Source organism: Penicillium canescens (genome assembly GCF_028828765.1).
Source record: "Penicillium canescens strain IBT 15451 chromosome Unknown utg000003l_segment0_segment0, whole genome shotgun sequence".
NCBI classification, from domain to species: Eukaryota; Fungi; Ascomycota; class Eurotiomycetes; order Eurotiales; family Aspergillaceae; genus Penicillium; species Penicillium canescens.
In genome coordinates, this window is record NW_026703965.1 from 1,408,454 (window position 1) to 1,430,815 (window position 22,362).

At 47.1% G+C, this 22,362-nt stretch overlaps 7 protein-coding genes across 7 annotated transcripts; 4 read left to right on the forward strand and 3 right to left on the reverse strand.

The window, feature by feature from the left end:
- Positions 1-1,044: 1,044 nt before the first annotated feature.
- N7446_003989 (uncharacterized protein) lies at positions 1,045-1,452 on the reverse strand (the record flags this gene model as incomplete). The annotated part of the gene is made up of 1 exon (XM_058512738.1): positions 1,045-1,452. The coding sequence occupies one exon, from the start codon at positions 1,450-1,452 to the stop codon at positions 1,045-1,047; it is 408 nt and encodes a 135-aa protein (XP_058374067.1).
- Positions 1,453-9,139: 7,687 nt separating this feature from the next.
- Positions 9,140-9,503, reverse strand: N7446_003990 (uncharacterized protein; the record flags this gene model as incomplete). The annotated part of the gene is made up of 2 exons (XM_058512739.1): positions 9,140-9,279; positions 9,332-9,503. Coding segments are annotated over 2 exons (312 nt in total), but the record flags the coding sequence as incomplete, so codon positions are not given.
- Positions 9,504-10,657: 1,154 nt separating this feature from the next.
- N7446_003991 (uncharacterized protein) lies at positions 10,658-10,846 on the forward strand (the record flags this gene model as incomplete). Its single annotated transcript, XM_058512740.1, has 1 exon — positions 10,658-10,846. One exon carries the CDS (start codon positions 10,658-10,660, stop codon positions 10,844-10,846), a length of 189 nt encoding a protein of 62 aa, XP_058374069.1.
- A 93-nt stretch (positions 10,847-10,939) lies between these two features.
- On the forward strand, positions 10,940-12,991 carry N7446_003992 (Zn(II)2Cys6 transcription factor; the record flags this gene model as incomplete). The annotated part of the gene is made up of 1 exon (XM_058512741.1): positions 10,940-12,991. One exon carries the CDS (start codon positions 10,940-10,942, stop codon positions 12,989-12,991), a length of 2,052 nt encoding a protein of 683 aa, XP_058374070.1.
- A 777-nt stretch (positions 12,992-13,768) lies between these two features.
- On the forward strand, positions 13,769-16,151 carry N7446_003993 (protein kinase family protein; the record flags this gene model as incomplete). The annotated part of the gene is made up of 2 exons (XM_058512742.1): positions 13,769-13,913; positions 13,966-16,151. 2 exons carry the CDS (start codon positions 13,769-13,771, stop codon positions 16,149-16,151), a joined length of 2,331 nt encoding a protein of 776 aa, XP_058374071.1.
- A 1,495-nt stretch (positions 16,152-17,646) lies between these two features.
- Positions 17,647-18,409, forward strand: N7446_003994 (bZIP transcription factor; the record flags this gene model as incomplete). The annotated part of the gene is made up of 2 exons (XM_058512743.1): positions 17,647-17,809; positions 17,871-18,409. The coding sequence occupies 2 exons, from the start codon at positions 17,647-17,649 to the stop codon at positions 18,407-18,409; spliced, it is 702 nt and encodes a 233-aa protein (XP_058374072.1).
- A 908-nt stretch (positions 18,410-19,317) lies between these two features.
- Positions 19,318-19,788, reverse strand: N7446_003995 (uncharacterized protein; the record flags this gene model as incomplete). Its single annotated transcript, XM_058512744.1, has 2 exons — positions 19,318-19,355; positions 19,428-19,788. 2 exons carry the CDS (start codon positions 19,786-19,788, stop codon positions 19,318-19,320), a joined length of 399 nt encoding a protein of 132 aa, XP_058374073.1.
- Positions 19,789-22,362: the final 2,574 nt, after the last annotated feature.

Here is a 22,362-nt window from a genome sequence, read left to right on the forward strand (position 1 = left end):
CTGTTAGAAATCTTCGTGCTGGTGAACCTGCGGAGAACATACTCCTAAAGCAAGTAATTGCTGATATATCCAGGGGATAAGCTCAAGCGTTTCAACAGGCCCATTGCTAGAGTAAAAGGTAATCGGATAGAAGCCGAAATAAACTATATGATTGCAAATTGGCTACCGACTAGCAATGTTTCTCACGACTAGATGAAATATGGTTGACCTCTCAAAAGCCGTTAAGATGGACCAGTATGGCTTTCATCTTCCCGGGACATTCTACACTTTTTAGCAAGCTCGTATCCGTGAGAAAAGTCACTATCTCTTGCCTTTTTTTCCCTTTTTCTTTCCATCCTTCAATCCATCGTCCCTCATTGGCTCGGAATGGTCCAAAGGGAAGAATGGAAGAAACTTGTTTCGAGCGCGTCTGTATCTCAACGATTATCAATGGCTTTCATAGCAAAGGGAAAACTCAAAATTTGTTATCTCTATGCAATCATGCCTTGACGCAAACAAAATAACCTACGAAGCGTAGGGGCCATTGTAGCGCGATTTGCGTACCGGTCTGCGCGGTCTCGAACGCTGAGGCCGTGTGTTTGCCAAACGGGCTTGTTGCCTCGTAGCCAGCGATGCTTCCGGCGGCGACCCCGAGTCTTGGGAGAGGCGACGCAGTATAGTTGATTGCCCTCCAGATTCTGAAGCTTTAGGAGCTCTTTTAACTGTGCTAAGGCGTCGTTGGCGGCGTTCTATATCTGTAAATTCCTCCGTCACATCCCCAGAGGAACAATGAAAAGCATAAAATTGCTGATCGACTTGAGAAGTCTGGCTGTATTTTGATTAGCTTAATATCCTGTCATGTTGAAGGAAGGATCAAGGTGGGCTTTTATGCATACCATGTTGGGCACATGTAGGTAGTCTGACTATCGCGCCGAGTAACCCACTCTTCGATGCACGTTAGGTGCATGAGTTGGGTACAGCTTGTGCACTTTAGATAAACCAATCCATCCTGCCTTTCATCAAGGCAAAGTAGACATTCTTTTCCGAGTGAGCTGGGCCCTCTATTCAAAGAGCGGAGCTTGGCATATTGATTAGAGCGGTTTCTCTTTTAATAATCATCACAATTCCATGCGTAGGCAATGACTCAAAACATTCCGGACTCCTCTTAATATCGATAATATCTACGAGAGCATAGACTGGACTGGTTGAAAGTTGCGAGGGAGAAGAGGTAATCGAGGTAGTGAGATCAACAAGAGGAACGAAAGATTGAACGGCTGATCTCCTTGCGCCCTGATCGTTATCGCTGAGTTCGGAGGCATTGCCATGCCCAGCACCCGACAGATCTAGGATGATGGTGTCGTCGTCGGTGTCATCGACGGAGATGCGAGCATACTCTGTCCGTTGGATGGTGGCATCAAGCGCACCTAACGCCGTGCTATGAGGAAGAATGGGTTGACTTGAGGCTGGATTCATGTTTGAAGTGTGTGTATACCGACTATCTTCCTCAGGTTTTGAAGTATAGGCGATGAAAGTAGGTGTGTTGCATGGAATTGAACGGCGCCACAAGGCCCTTTTATACCTGATTCCTGCTTGAACAAGAGCACAAAAGAAGCCCAAACAGGTGATGAAGATAACCTAATCTCCTAGGAGTCTACTCCATATTGGCTTCGGTACATAGCCCTCCACCATCCTGAGCAGACCAATATGGCCATTCCAATATACAGCTTTGGGCCATCGGGCTCGCTAGAGCGTAAGATGCCCCACAGCTCATCGTAGCAAACGCGAAGACTCATGGAATTATTCTGTGAAGCTGCTGGGAGCAAGGACCAAAGCTAGTTTAGTTCTTGCACTACTCGGGTCACAGGGGAAAGGACTGTAACTTCAACATAGCCATGTTTGTTCGCGATCCCAAAGGTGGAACCCGAATCGAGTACAACATATGCCGCACAATTCCGTGTCCTGTACAACTCCCATGTCCCCTTATGTAACCAATTCCCAGGAGCTAAGGCAAGCGGAAGCTCTATTCTTGCTCCTGGGAGCTTAACTTCTTGACCTATATTGGCTCCTAGGAGGCTTTATGCAACCTGAGCTACTGGCTCACACGACAGCGTCCGGATAACCAACTCTTGCATCCTAGGAATCCTAACCCCCCAAACAATCTGTCCTATATCTTGTCTATAAGAACAACGTTATCCCTCGTTCTAAATTCAAACGTAGTATCATAATGTATGTCGGATGGTATATATAAAATAGCGCACCATTTCCTCCCTTTTCTCAGCGTCGATATCAGTCAATGTGGGTATCCCTGGTGCTAATGTCTACCGCAAGTCTTCGTGCATAAGCTAATAAACTTATAGATGGTTCTCCTTGACCTTCCTCTTGAAGTTCTTCTTTGCATAGCAGACAGTCTAGACAAAGCCAAGGATTTACTTGCACTGGCGTGCCTCAATCGAGCAACCAATGCTCTTTTCCTTCCCTATCTGTGCAATTTCAACGTACGCCGACAACGCAGCTCTGCCTTACTTTGGGGTGTTGTCCGAGGCGATCCAAAATTTGTAGGAAAGATGTTGCGCAATTACCAAGCGGACGCCAACACTACAGATGAAAAATCTCGCACACCCATCTTTCATGCGATTCGCGCTGAGAACGAGACCATTATTCGCATGCTCCTCTCCGATAAGAGAGCGGATATCAATTGGCAAGATCAATACAAGCAGACTCCACTGGTATACGCCATGAGCAGGAATCTTTTGTCTGCCGCCTCACTTCTACTGGATTTCAAGCCATGTCTGGATAAAAAGGATGGCAAGCAGCGGTCTGCTGTCTGGTATGCCATTGCACATTGCGATGAGAACCTGGTGCAAGTCCTTCTGGAAAAGGGCAGCGATATACGAACGCCAGACTACAAACGAATTTCACCAATTAGCCTTGCTATTGTCAACAAAAGCGTGAATATTACCCGAATGTTACTCCTCCATTCAGCGCCTAGCTCAGGAAAGTCATTACTGGAGGATGGCAATCTCAGGGACCGTCTGCTCCACCGAGCTGTACAGGCGGGCCTCCAAGATATCGTCTCGCTACTGGTTGCCAATGGTGCAAATCCCAATTTTAGGAACAGACACGGCCAAAACCTGTTGCATCAAGCCACAGAAAAAGGTTACAAAGAGGTAGTTCGAGAGTTACTTACTTATAAAAAGACCTGCGTCAACGCGAGAGACAGTTACGGTCGCACCGCCTTCCACATCGCAGCAGAATATGGCCACAAGTCAATTACAAGGCTTCTGTTGAGTTCTAGTGATGTGGATATCAACACCCTAGATGTTAATGGAGCAACAGCACTCTGTTTAGCTGTGCAGGCAAAACATACGGCCTTAGCCTTGCAGATCCTTGCAGAAGACCACGTAAATATCAACGTGGCAGGCCAAAATGGCAGGACAGTTCTTCATTATGCGGTGAGAACGGGAAATATAGCAATCATAGGTGTCCTTCTTGACCATGAGGATCTAGATCCTAATATTCGTGATGACGATGAATGGGCGCCCCTCACCTACGCTGCTTCCAATGGTGATTTACGCATGTTGGAGCTATTTCTCGCAAGGAGAGATATACAAGTGAACGTGCAACAGGCCCCTCCCCTTTTCCATGCCGCCAAAAAAGGCCATCTGGAAGTTGTACGTCGATTACTTTGTTTTGATACCATCGATGTCAATCAACAATTTTGGAACACCTCGCCTCTCTGTATTGCCTCCGAGATGGGCCACCCTGAAGTTACAAGGCTACTACTTGAACATACAACGCCACCCGACATCAATCTCAAAACTTACATGGGAGACACTGCGCTTTCCTTGGCCGCTTACCATGGACACTTGGCTATTATAGATCTCTTGCTTGCAGAAAAAGAACTGGATGTTACTGCTGCTGATAGATTTGGGGAGACGGCATTGTGCAAAGCAGCTCGGAATGGACATGAACAGGTCGTCAAGCGTCTTTACAAGGACCCTCGGGCAAAAGATGGCAGTGACGTGAGAGGCGCCATTGAAGCAGCTTCCAACTGTAGAATCGCACTTTACCTTGAAGGTCACTTGAATGAGGAGGGCGACTTCTGCACTTGGCCTTGAATTAGCCCAAAATTATACAGACTGTTAATCCATTCGAAAAAGCTACTTACTGTACATATACAACTAGTCTATGCGATAGAGTGTTTATTGTTGGGTATTGTTGGTCAGCAAATCATGAAATAGGGCGCAACAGGGTTCACTTGCAGTGTTCAGCTCATGACTCTGATCAACACTTTTTCGCCCGCTGATTAGGCTCTCATTCAACATGCTTTCCCAAGAAAGGGATGTTTATACCACGGACTGCTTGTTTGAAAGATTCGAGAATTCTGAAAGGCGTTCAAAAGAATATAGGTGCTTAATTGGCGTAGTTCAGTTATGTCACAGGCAAACGTTAGTGAACTGAAAAGAAAAAGAACTAAGAAAGTAATGACAGCTTATCATCGCATCCATTGAGTCGGGGGTAAGAGACTGGGGTTGTCAAATTTGCGTTGTGGTCCATAGTCCTGTTGATATTAAAATCGACCTTATAACCTCTCGCGAAGCCAAACAAAATGAATTTGTCCAAAATGCCCCAATTATACTAAGGCTTTGAAACACAAAATTGGAAAGTGGAATAGAAACTTGGTGAAAGTTCCAGATTCCTGTTCAGATGCAACGTAAAAGGAAGTACCACCAAGCTCTTCTGGGGTTTGTAACCTTGAGAAAATAATAACACAAAGTAGGGGTAGCGCAAGCTTCATGTACTGTAGCCCGGGCCGTATCACTATTGTTATAAACCGACATCGCCAGGGCTCACGCAAATACTTCGGCCTTTGCTCCAGAATGACTGGAATGTCCTTAAGAAGCCGCATGTTAATATGTGCCGTATTGAACCCTATATGGAAGTTTGAGCCAGATAAGCCTTCAATTCCCCCGCTAAACAGAGCATCTATTTAGGAAGGGAAGCAGAAAAAGGAGCCAGACATAAAAAGGCATCTGTTTCCATTCAGCCTCGTCGAATCTCAGACCATGAGCAAGGAAGTACCTTACTTCAGGAAGTCAGGCTGTGCTTGGAAACAGCGGAGCAGCTGAATGTCTTTTTCCCGAAAAATAGGTACAGCGAGAGCAGTTTGCACCTCCAGCTCAAATTCTGTACTATTTGCCTACAAAAGAGGTCAGAGATCTCCGACCAATCCCGGTGGGCAACGCTATCCCATGGGAGTACCTCATATATGTGGCATCAGCAACCCTAGGCACATGGACAATTAGATGCGTCGTATTGTAAGAGTTGATCTTTGTCAACGAGGCCATGACAACGCCAGAGTCTCCGAACTCCGACGTTTGGATGATGGTCGCTACATTATCGTTTACATGTGGCTGTATACGAGATAGGAAATCGCACAAGAACTCCAAGTGAATGGTAGGATGTCCCCGAATGCGGAAGCTCATATCAACAAGATATGGCCAGTAGATTCTAGGAACCAATATATCCTCAGCACGGAACGTGCCATTACAATTCGGGATCCAGAAATTGAAAAAGCACCCGTGTTGATTGCCAAAAGTCTCTGTCAAGGTATCACTTATAGCACGTCACCAAAGTCACGTTGGACTATGTGAGCAAACAATCCCGATTCACCTGGATGAAAGAAGGACTTCGCTCCATTACTACATGCTAGGATGGAGCTTAGTCCTGACGTGTTGCTCGACCATGGATGGTGGTGTGTGTGTGACAGGTGCTGAAAAATTTAGTTGCTTAAAATTCACAAATGGACGATGATGGTGTCGGGTTAAAATCAGCTTGAATGAAGATGATTTTATTTACCCCCTGAGTCATTCCATTCTTTCTTCGGAGCAGACAGGTTTTTCCACCTTGTACTGTAGCTTTCTTATTCTAGCCAGCCCGAGAGAAGCACGGTCTATGGTGGGCGAAGAGGGTGCTATCCTGTAATCTCCTGTACTTCCACGGATAGGAAGATTAGGATATAATCAATATACAAACCAAAGTTTCATTTCAGCTCGGCGCCCGCAAAAGGCGGCTAGTACAACCCGAGAAACCGCTTTTGACTCCCCTTGTACTTGGGGCCCGCTTGCAGGCTGTTACAATTTGCATGGACAAAAAAACCCGCGAAAGTGTCCCAGCCAGATGTGCAGAAAGAAGAGTGCTCAAGAGAGAATAAGAAGTCAATAATGATTGAGACGGAAGCTGATTTGGATTACCATTTACAGCACATCAGTTTTGTACGTACAGTAGTTTTCGAAATCAGTTTGACCTTACACTCTTTAGACTTGATTCCCGGAAAATAAATCCGAAATACGCTAATCCTGTTTAGGGGTACCGCTCTATTAGTTAGGCAGACTTTTAATAGTAATGACTATACCACTTCCAAGGACGTATTGTAATCAATCTGTAATGATACGTTGAATCTCCTAGAACCTTTTGGTAGATCTAGCGATCTGGCAAGATCGTCTGCCCGCTTTCCGCCTTCCCGCCAGTCCAAGGTTACCACTTCCCCTCATTCTTCCCATATACAGCATAGCCTTCGTGTCAAGGTCCGGGTGGATTCAAAGATGGGATGAATCACGAGAGGAACCAGTTGAGTAGCCTGGATATCAAAAGCCTAGAGCAGAGATACTCCGCTTCTAGTTGCACAGGTCGCTCTAAGTTTGCCTCGTGTTAAAATTATATTATCGTCAAGTCTTGCGATCGCTAGGCAATTACTTACTCCTAGCCTATCGGGGCAGACATGAGGTCGCCAACTCCCCGACTCCAAGGTACATCCCCACTCACAATTGCACCCAAAGACGTTGCAATAAGTTCCCGCGTGAGAAACAGAGTCAACGTTATAGCATCCTGCACTCCGTGCATCTTTCCGGGCGTCGTCGCGGTTGTAACAATTGGCGGGCGGGTCAATTTCGCTATTGTCCCGTTGCTGTACTTCTTTACCTAACACTAGGCCCAGAGAGCAAGCCGTGAGGAAGATGGTCAACTTCATCGTGACAGATAGAAGTTTGCTATAAACGAATCTTGTGTAGCTGCGGAGTTGTCTCAATTGTGCTGAGGCAACAATATTGCGGTAGGTCATACATGCTCTTTATACTCGATAGGATTGACGCTAAGCCCACATGCAAGGGGTTGGGGGCTGGGATAGCAGAGAGTAGGTCCGTCCTTTCCAGGGGGTAGGGTGGAAAAAGAGACGTGTCATATTACGGAGTACACATTTTCAGGTAATCCTGCAGCTACAACAACATCTCCCCCAAATTAATTGGCAGTCACTATGTTATGAACCCGGTCGTCATGTTTGCTCTGCTAAAAGCGGTGAAGGATAGCTACGTGGCGACTGTACCTGTGTTGATGTGAAAACGTTGCTTTTTCCTTCACTAGATGCGAATGTTAGTCCTCTCCCAATAGCGTCTAACTCGATAGTTAGCTCTCAATTGTCCACCTGGAAGTCTCGGCTGTGGGTCCCGTAGCACAGAATATCTTGCATGCCGATTGAAGGTTGGTTCTGTAAGATCCTGAGTGCCACAGGGCCCCTAGCATGCATGAGGCATTGAGAAGATTGGCGCGAAGGCCGTACAGTACCGGAACGTCGTAGGTAACCTAGGCCTCGCCGCACTCATGATTGTTAGATGTGGCTTGGTGTTTGAGGGAGGATATGTCCAACTCCACAGCTTGCTCGATATTGTGTGCTGTAAATGGCCTCTAGCACTCTCTTCTTTCGCACTGACCACATTAATACACCATTCAAGAAAAGTATCAAATCCTCGCTCCAGGTCTTTCTCGTAGTAGTCCATGTTACGCTTAATGAACCCCTTAAGCTCAGCAAAAACTCTTCAATTGAGTTCAGGTCCGGCGAATTGTGATAGTATCTACTTGCTGCATTCAGCCTGTTCAGCCATTTCAGATGTAGTAAAAGATTCGCTGTCTATTATATCACGGATAAGAATGAGCTTTGAAGGCGAGAGTCTTAGAGCTATATCGTCTAGACTAATAACGGTAAGCAGGGCGCCATTGTGCAGGAAGTTGCAGCTTATCGTAAAAGGAAGAGGGGAGAGGCCCGAGAGGAGGTACCGTATATCTGCTAATTTCTTGTAAAATACACCGCCTATAGTACTGAGGACGTATTGTAAAATACATAGACTATTATAGAAAGCGGTCTAGATTAAAAGCCTTAAAATAACACCCAATCAGAACTCGCATATTTAGGATTTATTTTCCGGGAATCAAGTCCAAAGAGTGTGAGGTCAAACTGAATTCGAAAACCACTGTACATGAACAGAAAAATTGTTATAACAAATGTCCATGGTAAAGAGAAGTACATACACTGTACAGCACCATCCCTCGTCGTGGGCTTCAGGGTTGGAGCCCCCTTTTACTTTCAGGTAAATTATACCCTAGATACCTACCTGCATTTGGTAGAATGTGTATTTTATGAAGCAGCCTAAAATGTCGGACTGTCTGCGTAACCTGGTTCGCTTCTCAGCGTTCACTCAACAATTAAAATTAGAATATAGATCAAGCGCTCTGTAAAGACTCGGAAAGACCTCCTGATGGTAAAGAACCTGTAGATAACGATACACAACATCCGTATATTGGCTCTTGGTATGTTCTACTGATATACAAAACGGGATATAAGAAATGCTCATTCAACTCTGCATGATGCACAATTGTAACTCCAACTATAGGGCAAGATAAGATGTGAAAAGCTGCCAGCATACTGCAATACTAAACCTGATAAACTCTGATTAGCCGGTGGCTCGCACTGGCAGTGCGATATTGATATCACATCGGATGGCGGTATGTAGCTATATCAGGCGACTGCAGATTTGCAAGAGCACGTGCATGCCGGGGTAGACGCGAGAGTCGGAGACTGATTTGCAAGGGGTGTCTCAGTAGCCGGATTACTGGCTGAGGTTGAAGACAAAGATTGACTGTTTGCAGGCGTCGACGTGAATATCGGAGTTGAAGATTGATCGGCACGGGCTGTTTGAGAAGCGGATCTGACAATTGCAGTTGAGAACGAGGACTGACTGCCTATAGAGATTGGTGTGGGCATCTGAGAGGAAACTGTATTACCGATGCTACATTTACTGGGCACCTGAAGACCGTTTTCTAGCATACAACTAGAAGTGTCTCCCTCTCGATTGAGGAAAGTCACGGTGCCATTTTGGTTCACTGTCACCCAGGCGACCTGCTCTCCATTTTCAGTGCCGCAGATGTCAACTTTCACCGACTTATCGTCGGAACCGGCACCAATGAAACCTAAGGGTGTTAACAACAGCCTGAGCGCTTTTGGTTCAGATTGGGTACTCACTCGAGCAATCTTTGCCTTTCAGGTTAGCAAAGGTTGCTGAGTAGCCTGTACAGCCGTGGTTACTCTGGGACCACACTCTACAGTTGTTTTCGCCGTCAGTGCCTTGAATGACAGCCAAATAACTGCCTGCCACAACATTTCCGATAATGAAAAGGTAATTGAAGGAACGCATTTTGGACTATACGCGACTTCAAGGCAAGCAAGTATGATGATGGTGGCGACTGGCTGGGGCCGAGGATTATTTATGTCCGAAACTGAATCCTTAAAGAGATATTCAATTCTTTTACTGACCCCTCTGAACGGAAAAAAAGGAAGAAAATAAAAAATCAATTACTTGTGGGTCGTGTCCTTGTGCCATAACTCTCAGCAGTACAGCCGATAGGCCGATTGATTTGTGCGGAAGTAGGCAGCTAGCTCACATGCCGGTGGTGTCACTTCCAAACTGCCCGAATTTGCGCGAACTGACTTACTTAGACTGAATAATGTTTTACTGTACTTGCATTTTAGAGCAGAGTTTTCATTGTTGAGACTTGACGCCCTTGACGCGCAGGTTCATCACAAATCAGACCTCCTATTCGTTTGAAAATATTATAATTGCGTTGCTCGTGATAATATTGCGTCGATATTTCTCGCGAGGCACTACACGTATCATCGCATCCTTGAACACATATCAAGTCATGATTTGCTTTCGCTATTTTTGAATGCTGATAATTAAGCTAAAAACAGCTGGGACAACATGAGGGTGCCCTTTAATACTGGTAGTACCGCCACTAATAAGCCCATCCAAACCTCGCTAGGTACTTCCGTCGCGTCACCTTATAAAGCCCACAGAGCATGTTCTTCTTTCAGTTCTTAAACTAGGCCCTGTCCCTAAATAAACGTCAATAGACCCAGCCGCGTTTTATCTTCTATTATCCTTGCCCGCATCCGCTGAGATTGCTCATCCACAGCGTCCCATTGGCTGTATGTTTGAACATACAAAGTCTGAGCTATACTAACCAAGAGAGCTTATCGCTTCATCTGCGGAAATATACGAGTGCTGGAGTCATTGACACAAACTCGCTCCAACACGTATATGCAGCGGTTCATAACGTAGCATACCTTCAAACTTTCAGCACATATACACTCGCGCCCTCTCTTCCTGAATTATGGCCCGTCAATCTGCACTAAGATGAAGCCAAACGAACATACCGAGAGATGGTATGATGCCTACCGGATCGAAAAGCTCGGTATCCATTCCGTGGTACCTTATCTAATATAGCCCACTAGAACAAGGGGTCTTTCGTAAATGCGCCGTCGTTGCGTGACTTAAAAAGCAGATACCAAATGGCAAGATCAATCACTTCTAGTCTGAAGGGGTCATTCGGAAGAGGGGCCATGCGGAAGAGGGAACCATGCGGAAGAGGGAACCATGCGGAAGAGGGAACCATGCGGAAGAAGGGCCATGCGGAAGAGGGTCATGCGGAAGAGGGCCATGCAGCGATGTGGGGCGATTTTCAGTTCCCAGCCTTATAAAAGCTTCCTCCCACCCATCTCTCGTCTCTTTGTTTTCCCTGTGCCCCCCCCCCCCGAGTTTTTTTCCCCCTGCATCAACTGCATCCATTCACCATGCCCAAAAACAAACGGGCATCATGCGACCGTTGTCGTGAACAGAAAAGGCAGTGTGACCTTTCGTCACGTATGGCGAGGCGAGAAGAATGCTGCTCAAGATGCGCAGAGCAGGGAAGCGAATGCCATTTTGAAAGGTCGGAAGATATCCTCCCACGCAAACGCCAATGTTTGAAGCCAGAAAGCCAGCGCACGGGCTCCAGCTCGCGTCAAGAACGAGATTTCTCTGTTGTCACTTCGCGGACCTCATCGCGCCGTCTGGATGTGGACCACGAGGCCACGAGCGCAGATCACCGTGCAAGTATTGGTCCTCTCATCGAGCATCGAGATGCTCCTTTCTCATCGCCAGAAATTCCATCCACAACGATGTTGGTGGACGAAGCACTTGAATACAGTCCGCAGTGTTCGAAAAGCCCTATTGCACTTAGCTCTGAAGGGACTTCGTTCCTCCATCGTGTCTTTTCCAACGATCCTGAGCCACATCCTTCGGAGCATACACCACCCACTAGCATGGGCCCGGGAAACCCGATGTCTCGACCGCCAATCTCAGAGAGAGGATCCACCTTGGTGGTTCCGAAGCCCCCTTTACTCCACTTCAGATCCACTGCTTTCGACTCGGCGAGAAGCGTTGTTTATCAATCAATATCAGGTCGCAAGGGTCGCTCTGCTATGAAATTATTTGAGTGCCTTTTTAAGGTGCCCGGCTTCAACCTAAGGGACTGCTTGGATTCGCTGCATGCTTACTTTGATTTCCCGGGCCTCTGTCGCCCGTTTATTCCCGAAGAAGCATTTTGGGAAGACTATAAAGCAGTCCGATGTAGTCCGGCCCTTATATTAGCTATTGCATGCCGCGGGATACCTTTCACAGAGGCAACAGACAAGTGGGAAAAACAGCAACTTTTTGCTACCTCATGTGTGAAAGAGCTTATGAGGGCTAGAACCAATAGGGCTGCCACCGAAACAATGCGCCTGGATGATCTCGAAGCGATGGCCCTCATCATCGATTTCGAATACGACGGCAGACATGCAGGCTTCAACCGTTGCTGGAAGCCGTTCATGACCCGTGATGCTCTTGTGCTGATGACCCTGCAATCTCGCAAACGAGGACCAATGAACTCCGATCCTTCTGCAACACTGGCGCATGCCGACGCACGCTTTGCACTTCTGTATTGGCATGTGTATAGTCTGGATTCATTCAAGTGCCTTGATTGCAAGAGCATATCTCTGATCCCCAATAACGCCTCGGGTCTGGCAATGGATCTTTCTGGATATCAAGCTGAAGGCTACCTTGATGCGATTCTGAGCTTGGCAATTATTGCGCGGCGCATCAACCAGACGTTCTGCAATGCCACAGTTAGAGGCAAGGGTATTGAGTATAGGGACGCTGAAATACTCTACGAGCAGCTTTTCCACTGGCGCACCAGCATTTTGCCTTCGGATTTGCGACGACCAGTGGACAGAGGGGCTGAGTCCCCAGCGGAACACCGCGCCGTTAGGGAATCTACTCCCATACCTGCTAGCAGGCAGGTTCCTGTTCGTCGTGCAATTTTGTGGGCTCTTGAAATCAATTGCTACTTGCAAATCGACGATTGTGTCGTCCAGTATGGCTTTGAGGACAGAGCCTCAATTCGCGCCAAGGCGATGGCTCACCGTGTGGGGTATGAGAGCCACAGGGTTGCGCTCGAAGCAGTCGATTTGGCCAATGTGATTAGACACCGTCGTCCGGGGAACCAGGACGCCAAAAACGCCGAAGAAAGGCCGTTGGTTGATATTGCACCGTCTGTACTACGGGATGTCTGCGCTAGAGCATGTGGTTGGATTTGTTTGCATGATGAAGACCCCTTAAAGCTACAGACTTCGCATATGTCAGCAAATGTCAAACACGAAGTCCCTGTCCAAGCTTCGGGGGAAGAGACCAAGAGACGAAGGGCAGATCTCGCCGAAATGGGAAAGACGCTTCGGGATACCGTGGCCGCAGCTTCATCCCATAGAGATACGGAGAAGATGGTTAAGCGCCTGGATAGTCAACTAGCTATTTTGCAGGCAGGTTAGGCCAGTTATGATGAGCTGATGCTTGTAGCTCAATAAAATGGCTAAGCCTTCGTACATTAACTGTTACCGTAGTACCGGAAGTCATAGAAGAATGAAGCAGGGGCCAGGCACTTGTTGCAACTCTCTGGTTTCGTTCAGACATGGAAACCAGCCGTGGGGAAAGACTACTTGCGGGTGAAACAAAGACGTACCTTAAAATGATCGTTGGATTGTAAGGTTGATTTTTTATTGATGCTTTCATGTGTCACTGATATTTTTGAGGCACCAGTTGGAGAGGAGGTAAGTTTCATAAATAGGGGGCAAAATGCAGACCTAACCTCCCAATAAAATTCGGTGGCTTTGTGATGGCCCGAAATAGAGTCACATTTTTGGAGGGCATATCCTGTGAGGCTTGGCGTCATGCGCCGGGTTGTGCAGCTAGCTCCACTGCTTAGCAGCTCAAGGAACATTGTTGAATATCCTGGTCACTGACATGATCACGGGGGCTGTGATCACGTGTATATACCTGTATACCGGACTACTTGTATCTAATACAACAACAACACAATCAACTCCCTCAATAAGAACACCGAAGCATCATTTATCAACCAACAGGTATGCTGACTAAGACCCACCCAGCCCACGGGTTGGGTTTTCGTGGGCGGGTTTTGGCGAGGCCTACTCCAGACTTTAGTTGAAATCACGTGTGATCGCGTTCCTCCCGCGCGTCCCCTTAACTCTCTCTTTTTCGAACCGCCCTCTCCAAAATCAACATGGTGGCAGACAAAGGACTGTGTCATGTCAGATCAAATAAGATCGAGCTTGATTTCAGAACACCCTATTGGGGATGGCTTGAAGGGCTTTCGTGCCACGTTCACCTCGATCTGTGAAGGTGCGGACTTGCGCTCACCAGATGAGGCCATCGATAGGCTTAAACGGGAGGGTGAGGCACAAGAAATTATCATGAGTCCTCCTTTTTGCTAACTTGAGTGCAGATGTGCAAGATCTCGCCTCCAGCCTCCTAACAGCCCTTCAGATCCTTCCCATCGCCCGTCTTCTGCCGTCCAATTCAGGAGGAATCGTTCGGAGTAACCTGCTTCGACTCATATCCGCCGTCGCATCAAATGATTTCGACCTCGAACGAATTAAACCACTGCTCAAAATATCTATTGCGGACGCGTCAACAGATGAACAGATATGGAATCTGGTGGATGCTGCCGCAGCGGAATCTACGCCACCCCCTCGAACGATTGCCTCCTCGCTCCAGCAAACGCCATGGCTCCACAAGACGAGTAGCTTTGCGAACTCCTCGGAATACCGCCAAGACGTAGACAGGGTCCTCAAGTCAGAGCTTGGACCTCTGTATGTAGGGCTCCCGCATTTTCGATCAACATTTTTTGGAGGCGTCAGTGGTCTTCAATCCGCATCCAATGCCGTGTTTCAAAGATGCACAGAAGGCAGCAATGCGGCTTTTGCAGATGGGTGGAAAGGATGGCCAAATAACGCAAACCAAGAAGATGTCTTGAGCTGGTTTGCAGATCTGAGCGAGAAACTAGTAACATTCTCAGCAGACTATGCTCCCGTTTCGGCGCACCTGCGAAGGCCACTCGCACAGCCCAACAAACCCGTCCAGGGTTCCACGGCAGAGCGCAAGCTAGATATTGGGTTCGTGAGTGACACTAGCGCTGGAAAGGACACCCGATGTCAGTGGTCACAGATTCTCGTACCCGGAGAGCTAAAAAGCAATCCTGCCGCTGACACCGCTTCTAAGGCATGGCTTGACTTGGGAAGATATGCTAGGGAGGTCCTCGCGGCTCAAGATACCCGTCGCTTTGTTCTGGGCTTTACAATATGTGGCTCCTTCATGAGGATATGGGCCTTTGATCGTCTTGGAGGAGTCGCATCCGAACGATTTGATATAAATGAGGATGGACTCCAGTTTGTGTCGACTATTCTCGGGTTTCTATGGATGAGCGAGGAAGACTGTGGATTTGACCCCACAATCATCACGAAAGATGGCCAGCGGACCATTGAGATAGAGCAGAACGGTCAGACCGAATGTCTCGTCCTCGAGAGATTGATGACACGGGCACCTTGCATCGCAGGTCGAGCAACAACATGCTGGAAAGCGCATCGTAAAGAGGACCCCGGGATTCCACTAGTTGTCAAAGATTCTTGGCAATACACAGAGCGCGACGAAGAAGGCGAACTTCTCAAAGAAGCCAGCGAACGAGGGGTGGTCAACGTCGCACGGTATTATCATCATGCGACGGTTCGTGCCCGTGGTAAGACTGATGATGTCCGGGACAACGTTCGAGGTGGCTTAGACATCAGGACCGCGAGCAATTATCGGCCAGAACAATTGTCGCTCTCGACTGGCACAAGTGCAACCGTTGCTCCGCGAAAGGGCCGGAGCAGCGGCAGGTCCGGCGTGAAGCGCTCTTCCAGTCAAACTGGTACCTCGCTGCCACCTAGCAAGCGATCCTGTTCGGCATCTCCTACCAAGGCACCCAGCAACCCCCTGCCAAATCGAGTTCATCGGCGTGTCGTCCTGCGCGACTATGGCAAACCAATTTACCAAGCAAGCACTCGCTTGGCGCTGCTTGCCGCGTTAGAGGGTTGCATTGCAGGGCATCAGTCTTTGCAAAGGGCAGGAATCCTTCACCGAGATATCTCAGTCAATAATCTCATGATCAACGAGGACAAAAAGAACCCATCGTGGCCGTCATTCTTGATTGATCTTGATCTAGCCATCAGAGAGGAGCGAGACGGTGCTTCGGGAGCAAATGGAAAGACCGGCACAAGGGCCTTTATGGCAATTGGCTCGCTTCTGGGCGAGAAGCACTCTTTTATGCATGACCTTGAATCATTTTTCTGGGTAATTTTTTGGATTTGCATCCATTACGAGGGGCCGGGTAACGGAAGAGTTGTTGCAAGGTTTGATAAGTGGAATTTTGTAGATACAGAGGACCTGGCCTTTTTGAAGACAGGCCAGATATCCGAGGAAGCAGATTTTGTGAGGTCTGCGAATGAGTACTTCACAGAGTACTACCAGCCACTTATTCCATGTGTCAACACACTTCGGAAGGTGGTCTTTCCTGATGGGAGGAGATGGGCGAAGGAAGATATAGGATTGTATGGTAGGATGAAAGAGATCCTACGGAGCGCCCAAGAGGACTGAGAAGATTATTTTCTGCCGGTCTTTAGATCCTCACGCCATTTAGCTAATAATGTGTATACCATCCCTCACTATAATAATAGCTTGCACCCGATGAGGCATCGTCTCGGAGGGATGCTTAAGGTGATCTAGGCTTAATTAGTCCCATGCAAGCGTGCTGTAGCTACCAAAGTAGCTTTTGCCTGCTCCTTATTCTTCATATGAATGAGATCAGGCTCGAAGCTTATAGATCTCGGCTTTCATATAGATCTCGGCTTTCATTGACACCCAGAGGTTTTCAATTGGGTTTAAATCAGGCGAATGCGGGGACCAATCCATAGTCTCGATCTCCATATCCCGTAAAGCGTCCCAGACAACGTGCGCAGTATGCGTTGGTGCATTATTATGCTGGAAAATGCCACCTTCGTATTGAATCACAGTTTGCAATGCTCTTATTATGGTACATTATTCCGAAGTCCTCAAAACCAATGCCCGGCTCGCATAATAAGTCGGTGATGTCGAAGCATACGAATAAGGAGCGCCTCGGAATATATAGGTGTCAATGAAAATTTGGGTATCAAGAATAAGATCGCTAATCTACATGTACAATGATCACAAGTCGGATTACATGTTTCTAGACAAGACTCAAAACGATGTTCCTGCGCCTCATACAGCGGTGGCGTTTGGCTCGCCTTCTTGATCTAAAATTCAGTGAGGTCTGGATCCGTGCTAGATGATATCTGGTCCTAGGTTCTATGCTCCTAGGCACGCTATATATTGTTCCTAGAAGTAGTAATCCAAGCTCCCAGCATACCACCTCTCGTTCCCCGGAGCTATACAGTTCACCCCCGGGGGCTGGAGGTCTCAGGGAACTATGATCCTTACTCCTGGGAGCAATCAAAAGCGTGCCTGGGAGCCATGCCATGGATCCTAGGGTCGAATAGGATACCAGGAACGTGCACAAGTGGCCCAGTGGCCCACGGGCTCGTGATCAGAAGTTTTAAACAGACGGCCGACCGCCATCAACTGAAGGAGGAGTTCAATGATGAAAGGATCGTGAATGTAACCCGTTATTTTGTGAATCATGGAGCTACCTACCAACAATCTTTAGAAGGAACAACGGCCTTAACCTCATACATTTGATTCACATGACCTCCAGTCTTTATACCTATTTGGTATGTTTGCTGTATACATGGCCGCTCCGTTGTATTTGCCTAGTATGTTGATTCCTCCACTGAACAGGAATGCTCTTAATGCGGATAAAGGGTAGCATTTGATTATCTCCGGAAAATTACGGAGCCACTCATCATGTGATTTTCATTTACGGTATATTTCGAGTAAACATGCTAGGCCATAACAAGGCTAGAGCGTTGTTTCAGAGTAGAGTCTGCCCACAAAAAATGCGGGAGGATAAACTGGTGAAATGGTGAAACTGATTTCGAGGGCCCCTATACGGTTCTGTACTCTTCATCCTTCTTATACTTCTCATACTGCCGATCCCCTTCCATCTGTCTCCACCATGCATTACTCCACCGAGTACGATAACCGTTCAGGCTCTTTTGGTAGTCACAGCAATATCAGCACATTCAGCCCCAACGCCCACGCCAATGAAGACTGGTCCAAAATTTCCGATCCCGCAGAGCGCCGTCGCATTCAGAACCGCATAGCTCAGCGTAACTACCGTAAGTACCCGTATTGACTTGAAAGTCTCTTATATGTTTCTCACTTGCCGCGACCTAACAGGCAAGAGGCTGAAGCGCCGATTAGAGAATCTGGAGAGACGAGCTGGGTCTTCGGCTTCTCCAGAACAATCACACGCAAAGCCAATTTTACCAAAGTCGTCTCCGACCAAGACTCGAACAAAGATGCGAGCGTCTAAGTCTGTTGCAGATGTCAAGCCTCACATCTCGCATTCATCGGACCGACCTGCGTCCTACGAACACTACACGAATTCAGATAATCGCCAAACCGTCTTCGCTCAACAATGCACTCGCCGGCTCTCGGGATTCCCTCCACAACTCCTCTACCGTCCTTCCATGTCTCCATACGACGCCTACCGGCAATCAGCCTACTTCCAGTCTCCATTCTACCATGCTACCCCGAATAATTACAACGAAATTGCCACCTGCCAGACAGAATACAGCGATCCATTTGTTTCAGTAGTGCCTATGCTCCCTTCATTGCACACGGCGGGCAAAATCGCCTACGACGAGGATTTCACCACTCCATTCAGCATATGCTACGCAACAATAGCAGGCTTCGAACTATGCCAACAGCTGTAACAAGCACACTCTCAGAATGCTCTGCCGAATGGTCTTCCGGTACATATTTCTCGCTGAGTTCCTCCGTGCATATGGATCTAGAAATGTGCACACTCCACCGTCTCATCAGCCAGCTAATCATCTATTCTGTCTGCCCTTTTCTAGGTGCCATCACTTGCATACTACTACACGGACGATCACTAGCGACAACCTCTGTCACCAGAGACATTTCATTTCACATTCCCACTCACGCCCGAATCCACTTCATCTGCGACATGTTCCCGCTCAGTGGATTGATTGCGGGTAACGTCGCAAAGTTGAAGGTGGAGCGTATAAAAAGAGTCAAGTTATGGAGTGTATATGTGGAGGGTACGAGTAATGCATCTTGCAGTGACCTCAAATGCTCTTCGAGCGCACCAAGTCAGCCCGTTCACTATATTCCGCCTTGTTTATTATATCCAGATCCCATATCGTTGATTCAAAACGTTGGATTCGAAGGGAAGGTTGTGATCCACCATCCATGTCACCGAGGAGAGAGAACAGCGTGTAGGCTATCAGGCTATCTGTGGACCAGAACTTTCGTGAGGGAGATATATAGAGTTATGATATAATGCAACTAAACATCGAGCAAAACATTAGATAAGTTGCGCAATCCTCTTTTGATCTCACGTAGTCTTTAGAACCCTCAATTATCCCCCCAGCACTTTCAAATCTTGCTAGTGGCCGGCACACCGGCAAGGTCTGCATCAATTTGTAGATGTGCAGCATTGGCATATTGTGTATCTAAATAAAGAGCCTCAGCAGCTTACTGGTAGATCTATCAGCAATTAAGCTCTGCGTTATTGGTCTTGACAACAAATTCCGTCTGATATAAACTGCATTTAAACGCATTTTAGGAAGCCTTCCAAGTTTGTACATTGTACCATTATTTAGCTAGGCGATAATTGTCGCATCCGCTGCGATTGGACTGCAATGAAATATCTACAAATACTAACTAAATATATAACTATTACTTTATATAAGCAAGCTTCCTACTTACCGCCCCAAGTCGCGAATCGGAAGTATTCAAAACATATTCCGTCATGCCCAGTGTGGCTGTCTGCTGCAGGCCCAGAACCGATGAGTGCTACAAGGTATATACCAAGAAGGAATCTCCAGCCATGTTGTGAATCCTGTGTGTCGATATTGTCCAAGAATTCTTTAATAGCTGTCAAACGGTCCATAATTTTCACCAAAGAGGGTACTGGAAGGGTGGGTGCCCAGATATCTTTGCGAAGATCGATCACCGCGTTTGCCCTTTCTGCATCTTCTTTGTATGGTGGAGGCGCGTAGAGTTCGCTGAAAGCAGGCTGTAGACGACGTAATCGAGTATTATCAAACAGAATGTTCGCAGGTCTCATCTGGAATTTCTTTTTGATTTTTAGTGAGCCCTGTGGAGAGATATTCGCCAAAATAAAATCCTTTCATTATGCAAAGGGAGTGCAGGCTTCTCAGGTTCCAGTATTGTCCAGGAATAGTCTCACTGTCAAATTTGCGAAAGGACTCAGTCAGATCCAAGTCTCGCGTGAATGTCCCCCTCGGGAGAAGGCTCGTGTCGATGACATACAACATAATGTCGTTCAGGCTTGAGCTTGGAGTATCGTGATAGTGTCGGTAGTAGATGTACTGGATTGTGAAGAGCACTGAGCTAGTGCGTGATACGACATTGTCTTCGGCTTTATATTTATGATCATATCCCATCAGCTATGATATTTTCCAAGCGCCTCGTGGGTAGTGGTGGCTGGCGGACGAAATATGGGTTTGCTGGAAAAGGGAAGTCGAAAGGTTGAAGCCATCTCGCGGGTTGTCTGCGGACTAGTTCCCACTGTCAAGTTCCAAAGGGGAGGGCCAGCCCCGCATCAGTATTCAAGTTAAAGGTTCTAACAGGTTGTCGGGCCTGAATAAATTACATAACACGTATTGATAATTTTGTATCCCAGTAGGCTTCCAATGCCTGGCTTTTAGCCACTTCATTTTGTTCAGCCGTAATCGAGGTCAGCCAGGCCAGCCAAGAAATACCGGGCAAGTTATAAGATATATCATCAGCTTTCAGTCATACAGCCGCTCTTCAGCAGCAACAGCGCACTTTTGGCACTCGTATTCCGGTTGCATCCGTGTAGGAGGAGGATTCGGCACAGCATCTGTATCCATTTCTTCCTTAGCGATGATATCTTCGTACCTGCTTTGTAGCAATTTTGTGGCACGATGCATCGTGGCCAATTCACTGGAGGAAATAGTATCGGACGCCGAGGTATAAACAGACACCGCTTTCACGTATTGGATTGTGTCATTGATCATTTTCATACTGATTGCCGTAACGCTTGGGAGTCTTTTTGACTGCATCTCTTGTGTCGCCCAGTGTGGATGGCCTGGGGTTTGAGAGGCAGAGTATGAGTATCGACACCGCTTTCGTGAAAGATATGGATTTTCGGCAGTTCTATTTCTTATATCCAGTAGGGACTGGTCCGGGCTTTGACCCGGTTCAAAATTTTGAGGCGGCCCAGGGTAGCTTGAACAACCAACTGAGGTAGCCACAGAGCCAGGCAAAGACCGGCCACCAGGCGGTGGTAAGACGGTTTGTAGAGCCGTTATTTGCGTGAGGAAATTGATAAACGACCCGGCGGAAGCTTTCAGCGGATTCGTTGCTTGATGGGGAAAGAATTTTAGTTGATGGATTTCTCGGCAAGGGGCATCTTAGAAGAATGATACTCGCTTGCCCTGTATGATGCGGCTGATCATGTGTCTGCCCTTTCAGATTGATATCAGAAGATGACCCAATAACGTTTTCTTTGTCCATGATAATACCCCTCTTTGAGAACCGTAATGCCGACTTATGATCGACTACCGACTATTCTGTGCTAGTGACACTGTAGTAACGGCAAGATCTTGGAATAAAAGAGGTATGTGAGAGAGAAGCGACCATGAGGGCAAATCATGAGCCTTTAAATATTTCGGCCTGAAATGGCGGCCTCTACTGATAAGTCTTCCTAGGAGCTCCCAGACCTTTCGTACCTACTAACACAGTTGCGCTCGGGCTATAATTAGTTATCTACCTACGCTATATGAGATTCGGCTTCCGCGACGCAACCTGGTTGAGGAGACAAAAAGTAGCTCCTAGGAACGAAATGGCTTCTAGGAAACCAACCAAGCGTATTTCCGGGGGCTCATGAGTAGGCAAATATACGTTTTGGTTAGGGCGGAAACAGGGTCTATAAACAAGTTGATATGGCAGGGCGGGTTTTTATTATAGTTTAATATTAGAATCAAAACTAGAATCTATTCAATAGAGAGCGGTAATGCAGCGTACTACTTCAAATGCTTTTTTTATCTGGACATGCGTGTCAGACTGGATTCTCACTTCAAACCTTGCAAGAAGAAAATTTTGAACACAACGATCATACAGGCCTGCCAGGGGTAGAGCCAATGGAAATACAAGAAAGTTCAGTCGAAAATAAATTAGAATAAATTAATAGTGCATTGGGCAGCCCGTAACTGCTTCTACGGGCTCGAGTAAGGTGTTGAAAAATGAATAGGGCTGGTGTAGCACTACAAGCCCGACAAAACGAGTAGCCCACTCCCTACACTTTTGCAATACCTCAAACTGCTGATTCATGGCCCTTTCTTTGTGAAAATGACATTGAACCCGTCACTTGTGATGAGCCAAGTGTGAATGTCAAATGTGTCGTTTGCGAGGTGATACTCAAACTATGAGCAGTTCATTAATGGCGTTGGGTATATTCCCCATGAGTAAAGAACTGTAGTGTTCAACTAGACAAAAGAGCCACTGCGAGGCTTTTAGAAAATGGAACTACATTGATAAATATGGGCCAGCTGGTTTCTTTAAACTCACAGCCCTCTTTCTCGCATTGAGACGCGGTCTTTTTGTTACTTTTGTTTGCATGATTTTAGCAGACACCGGGTTGGGGAGGTAGGTG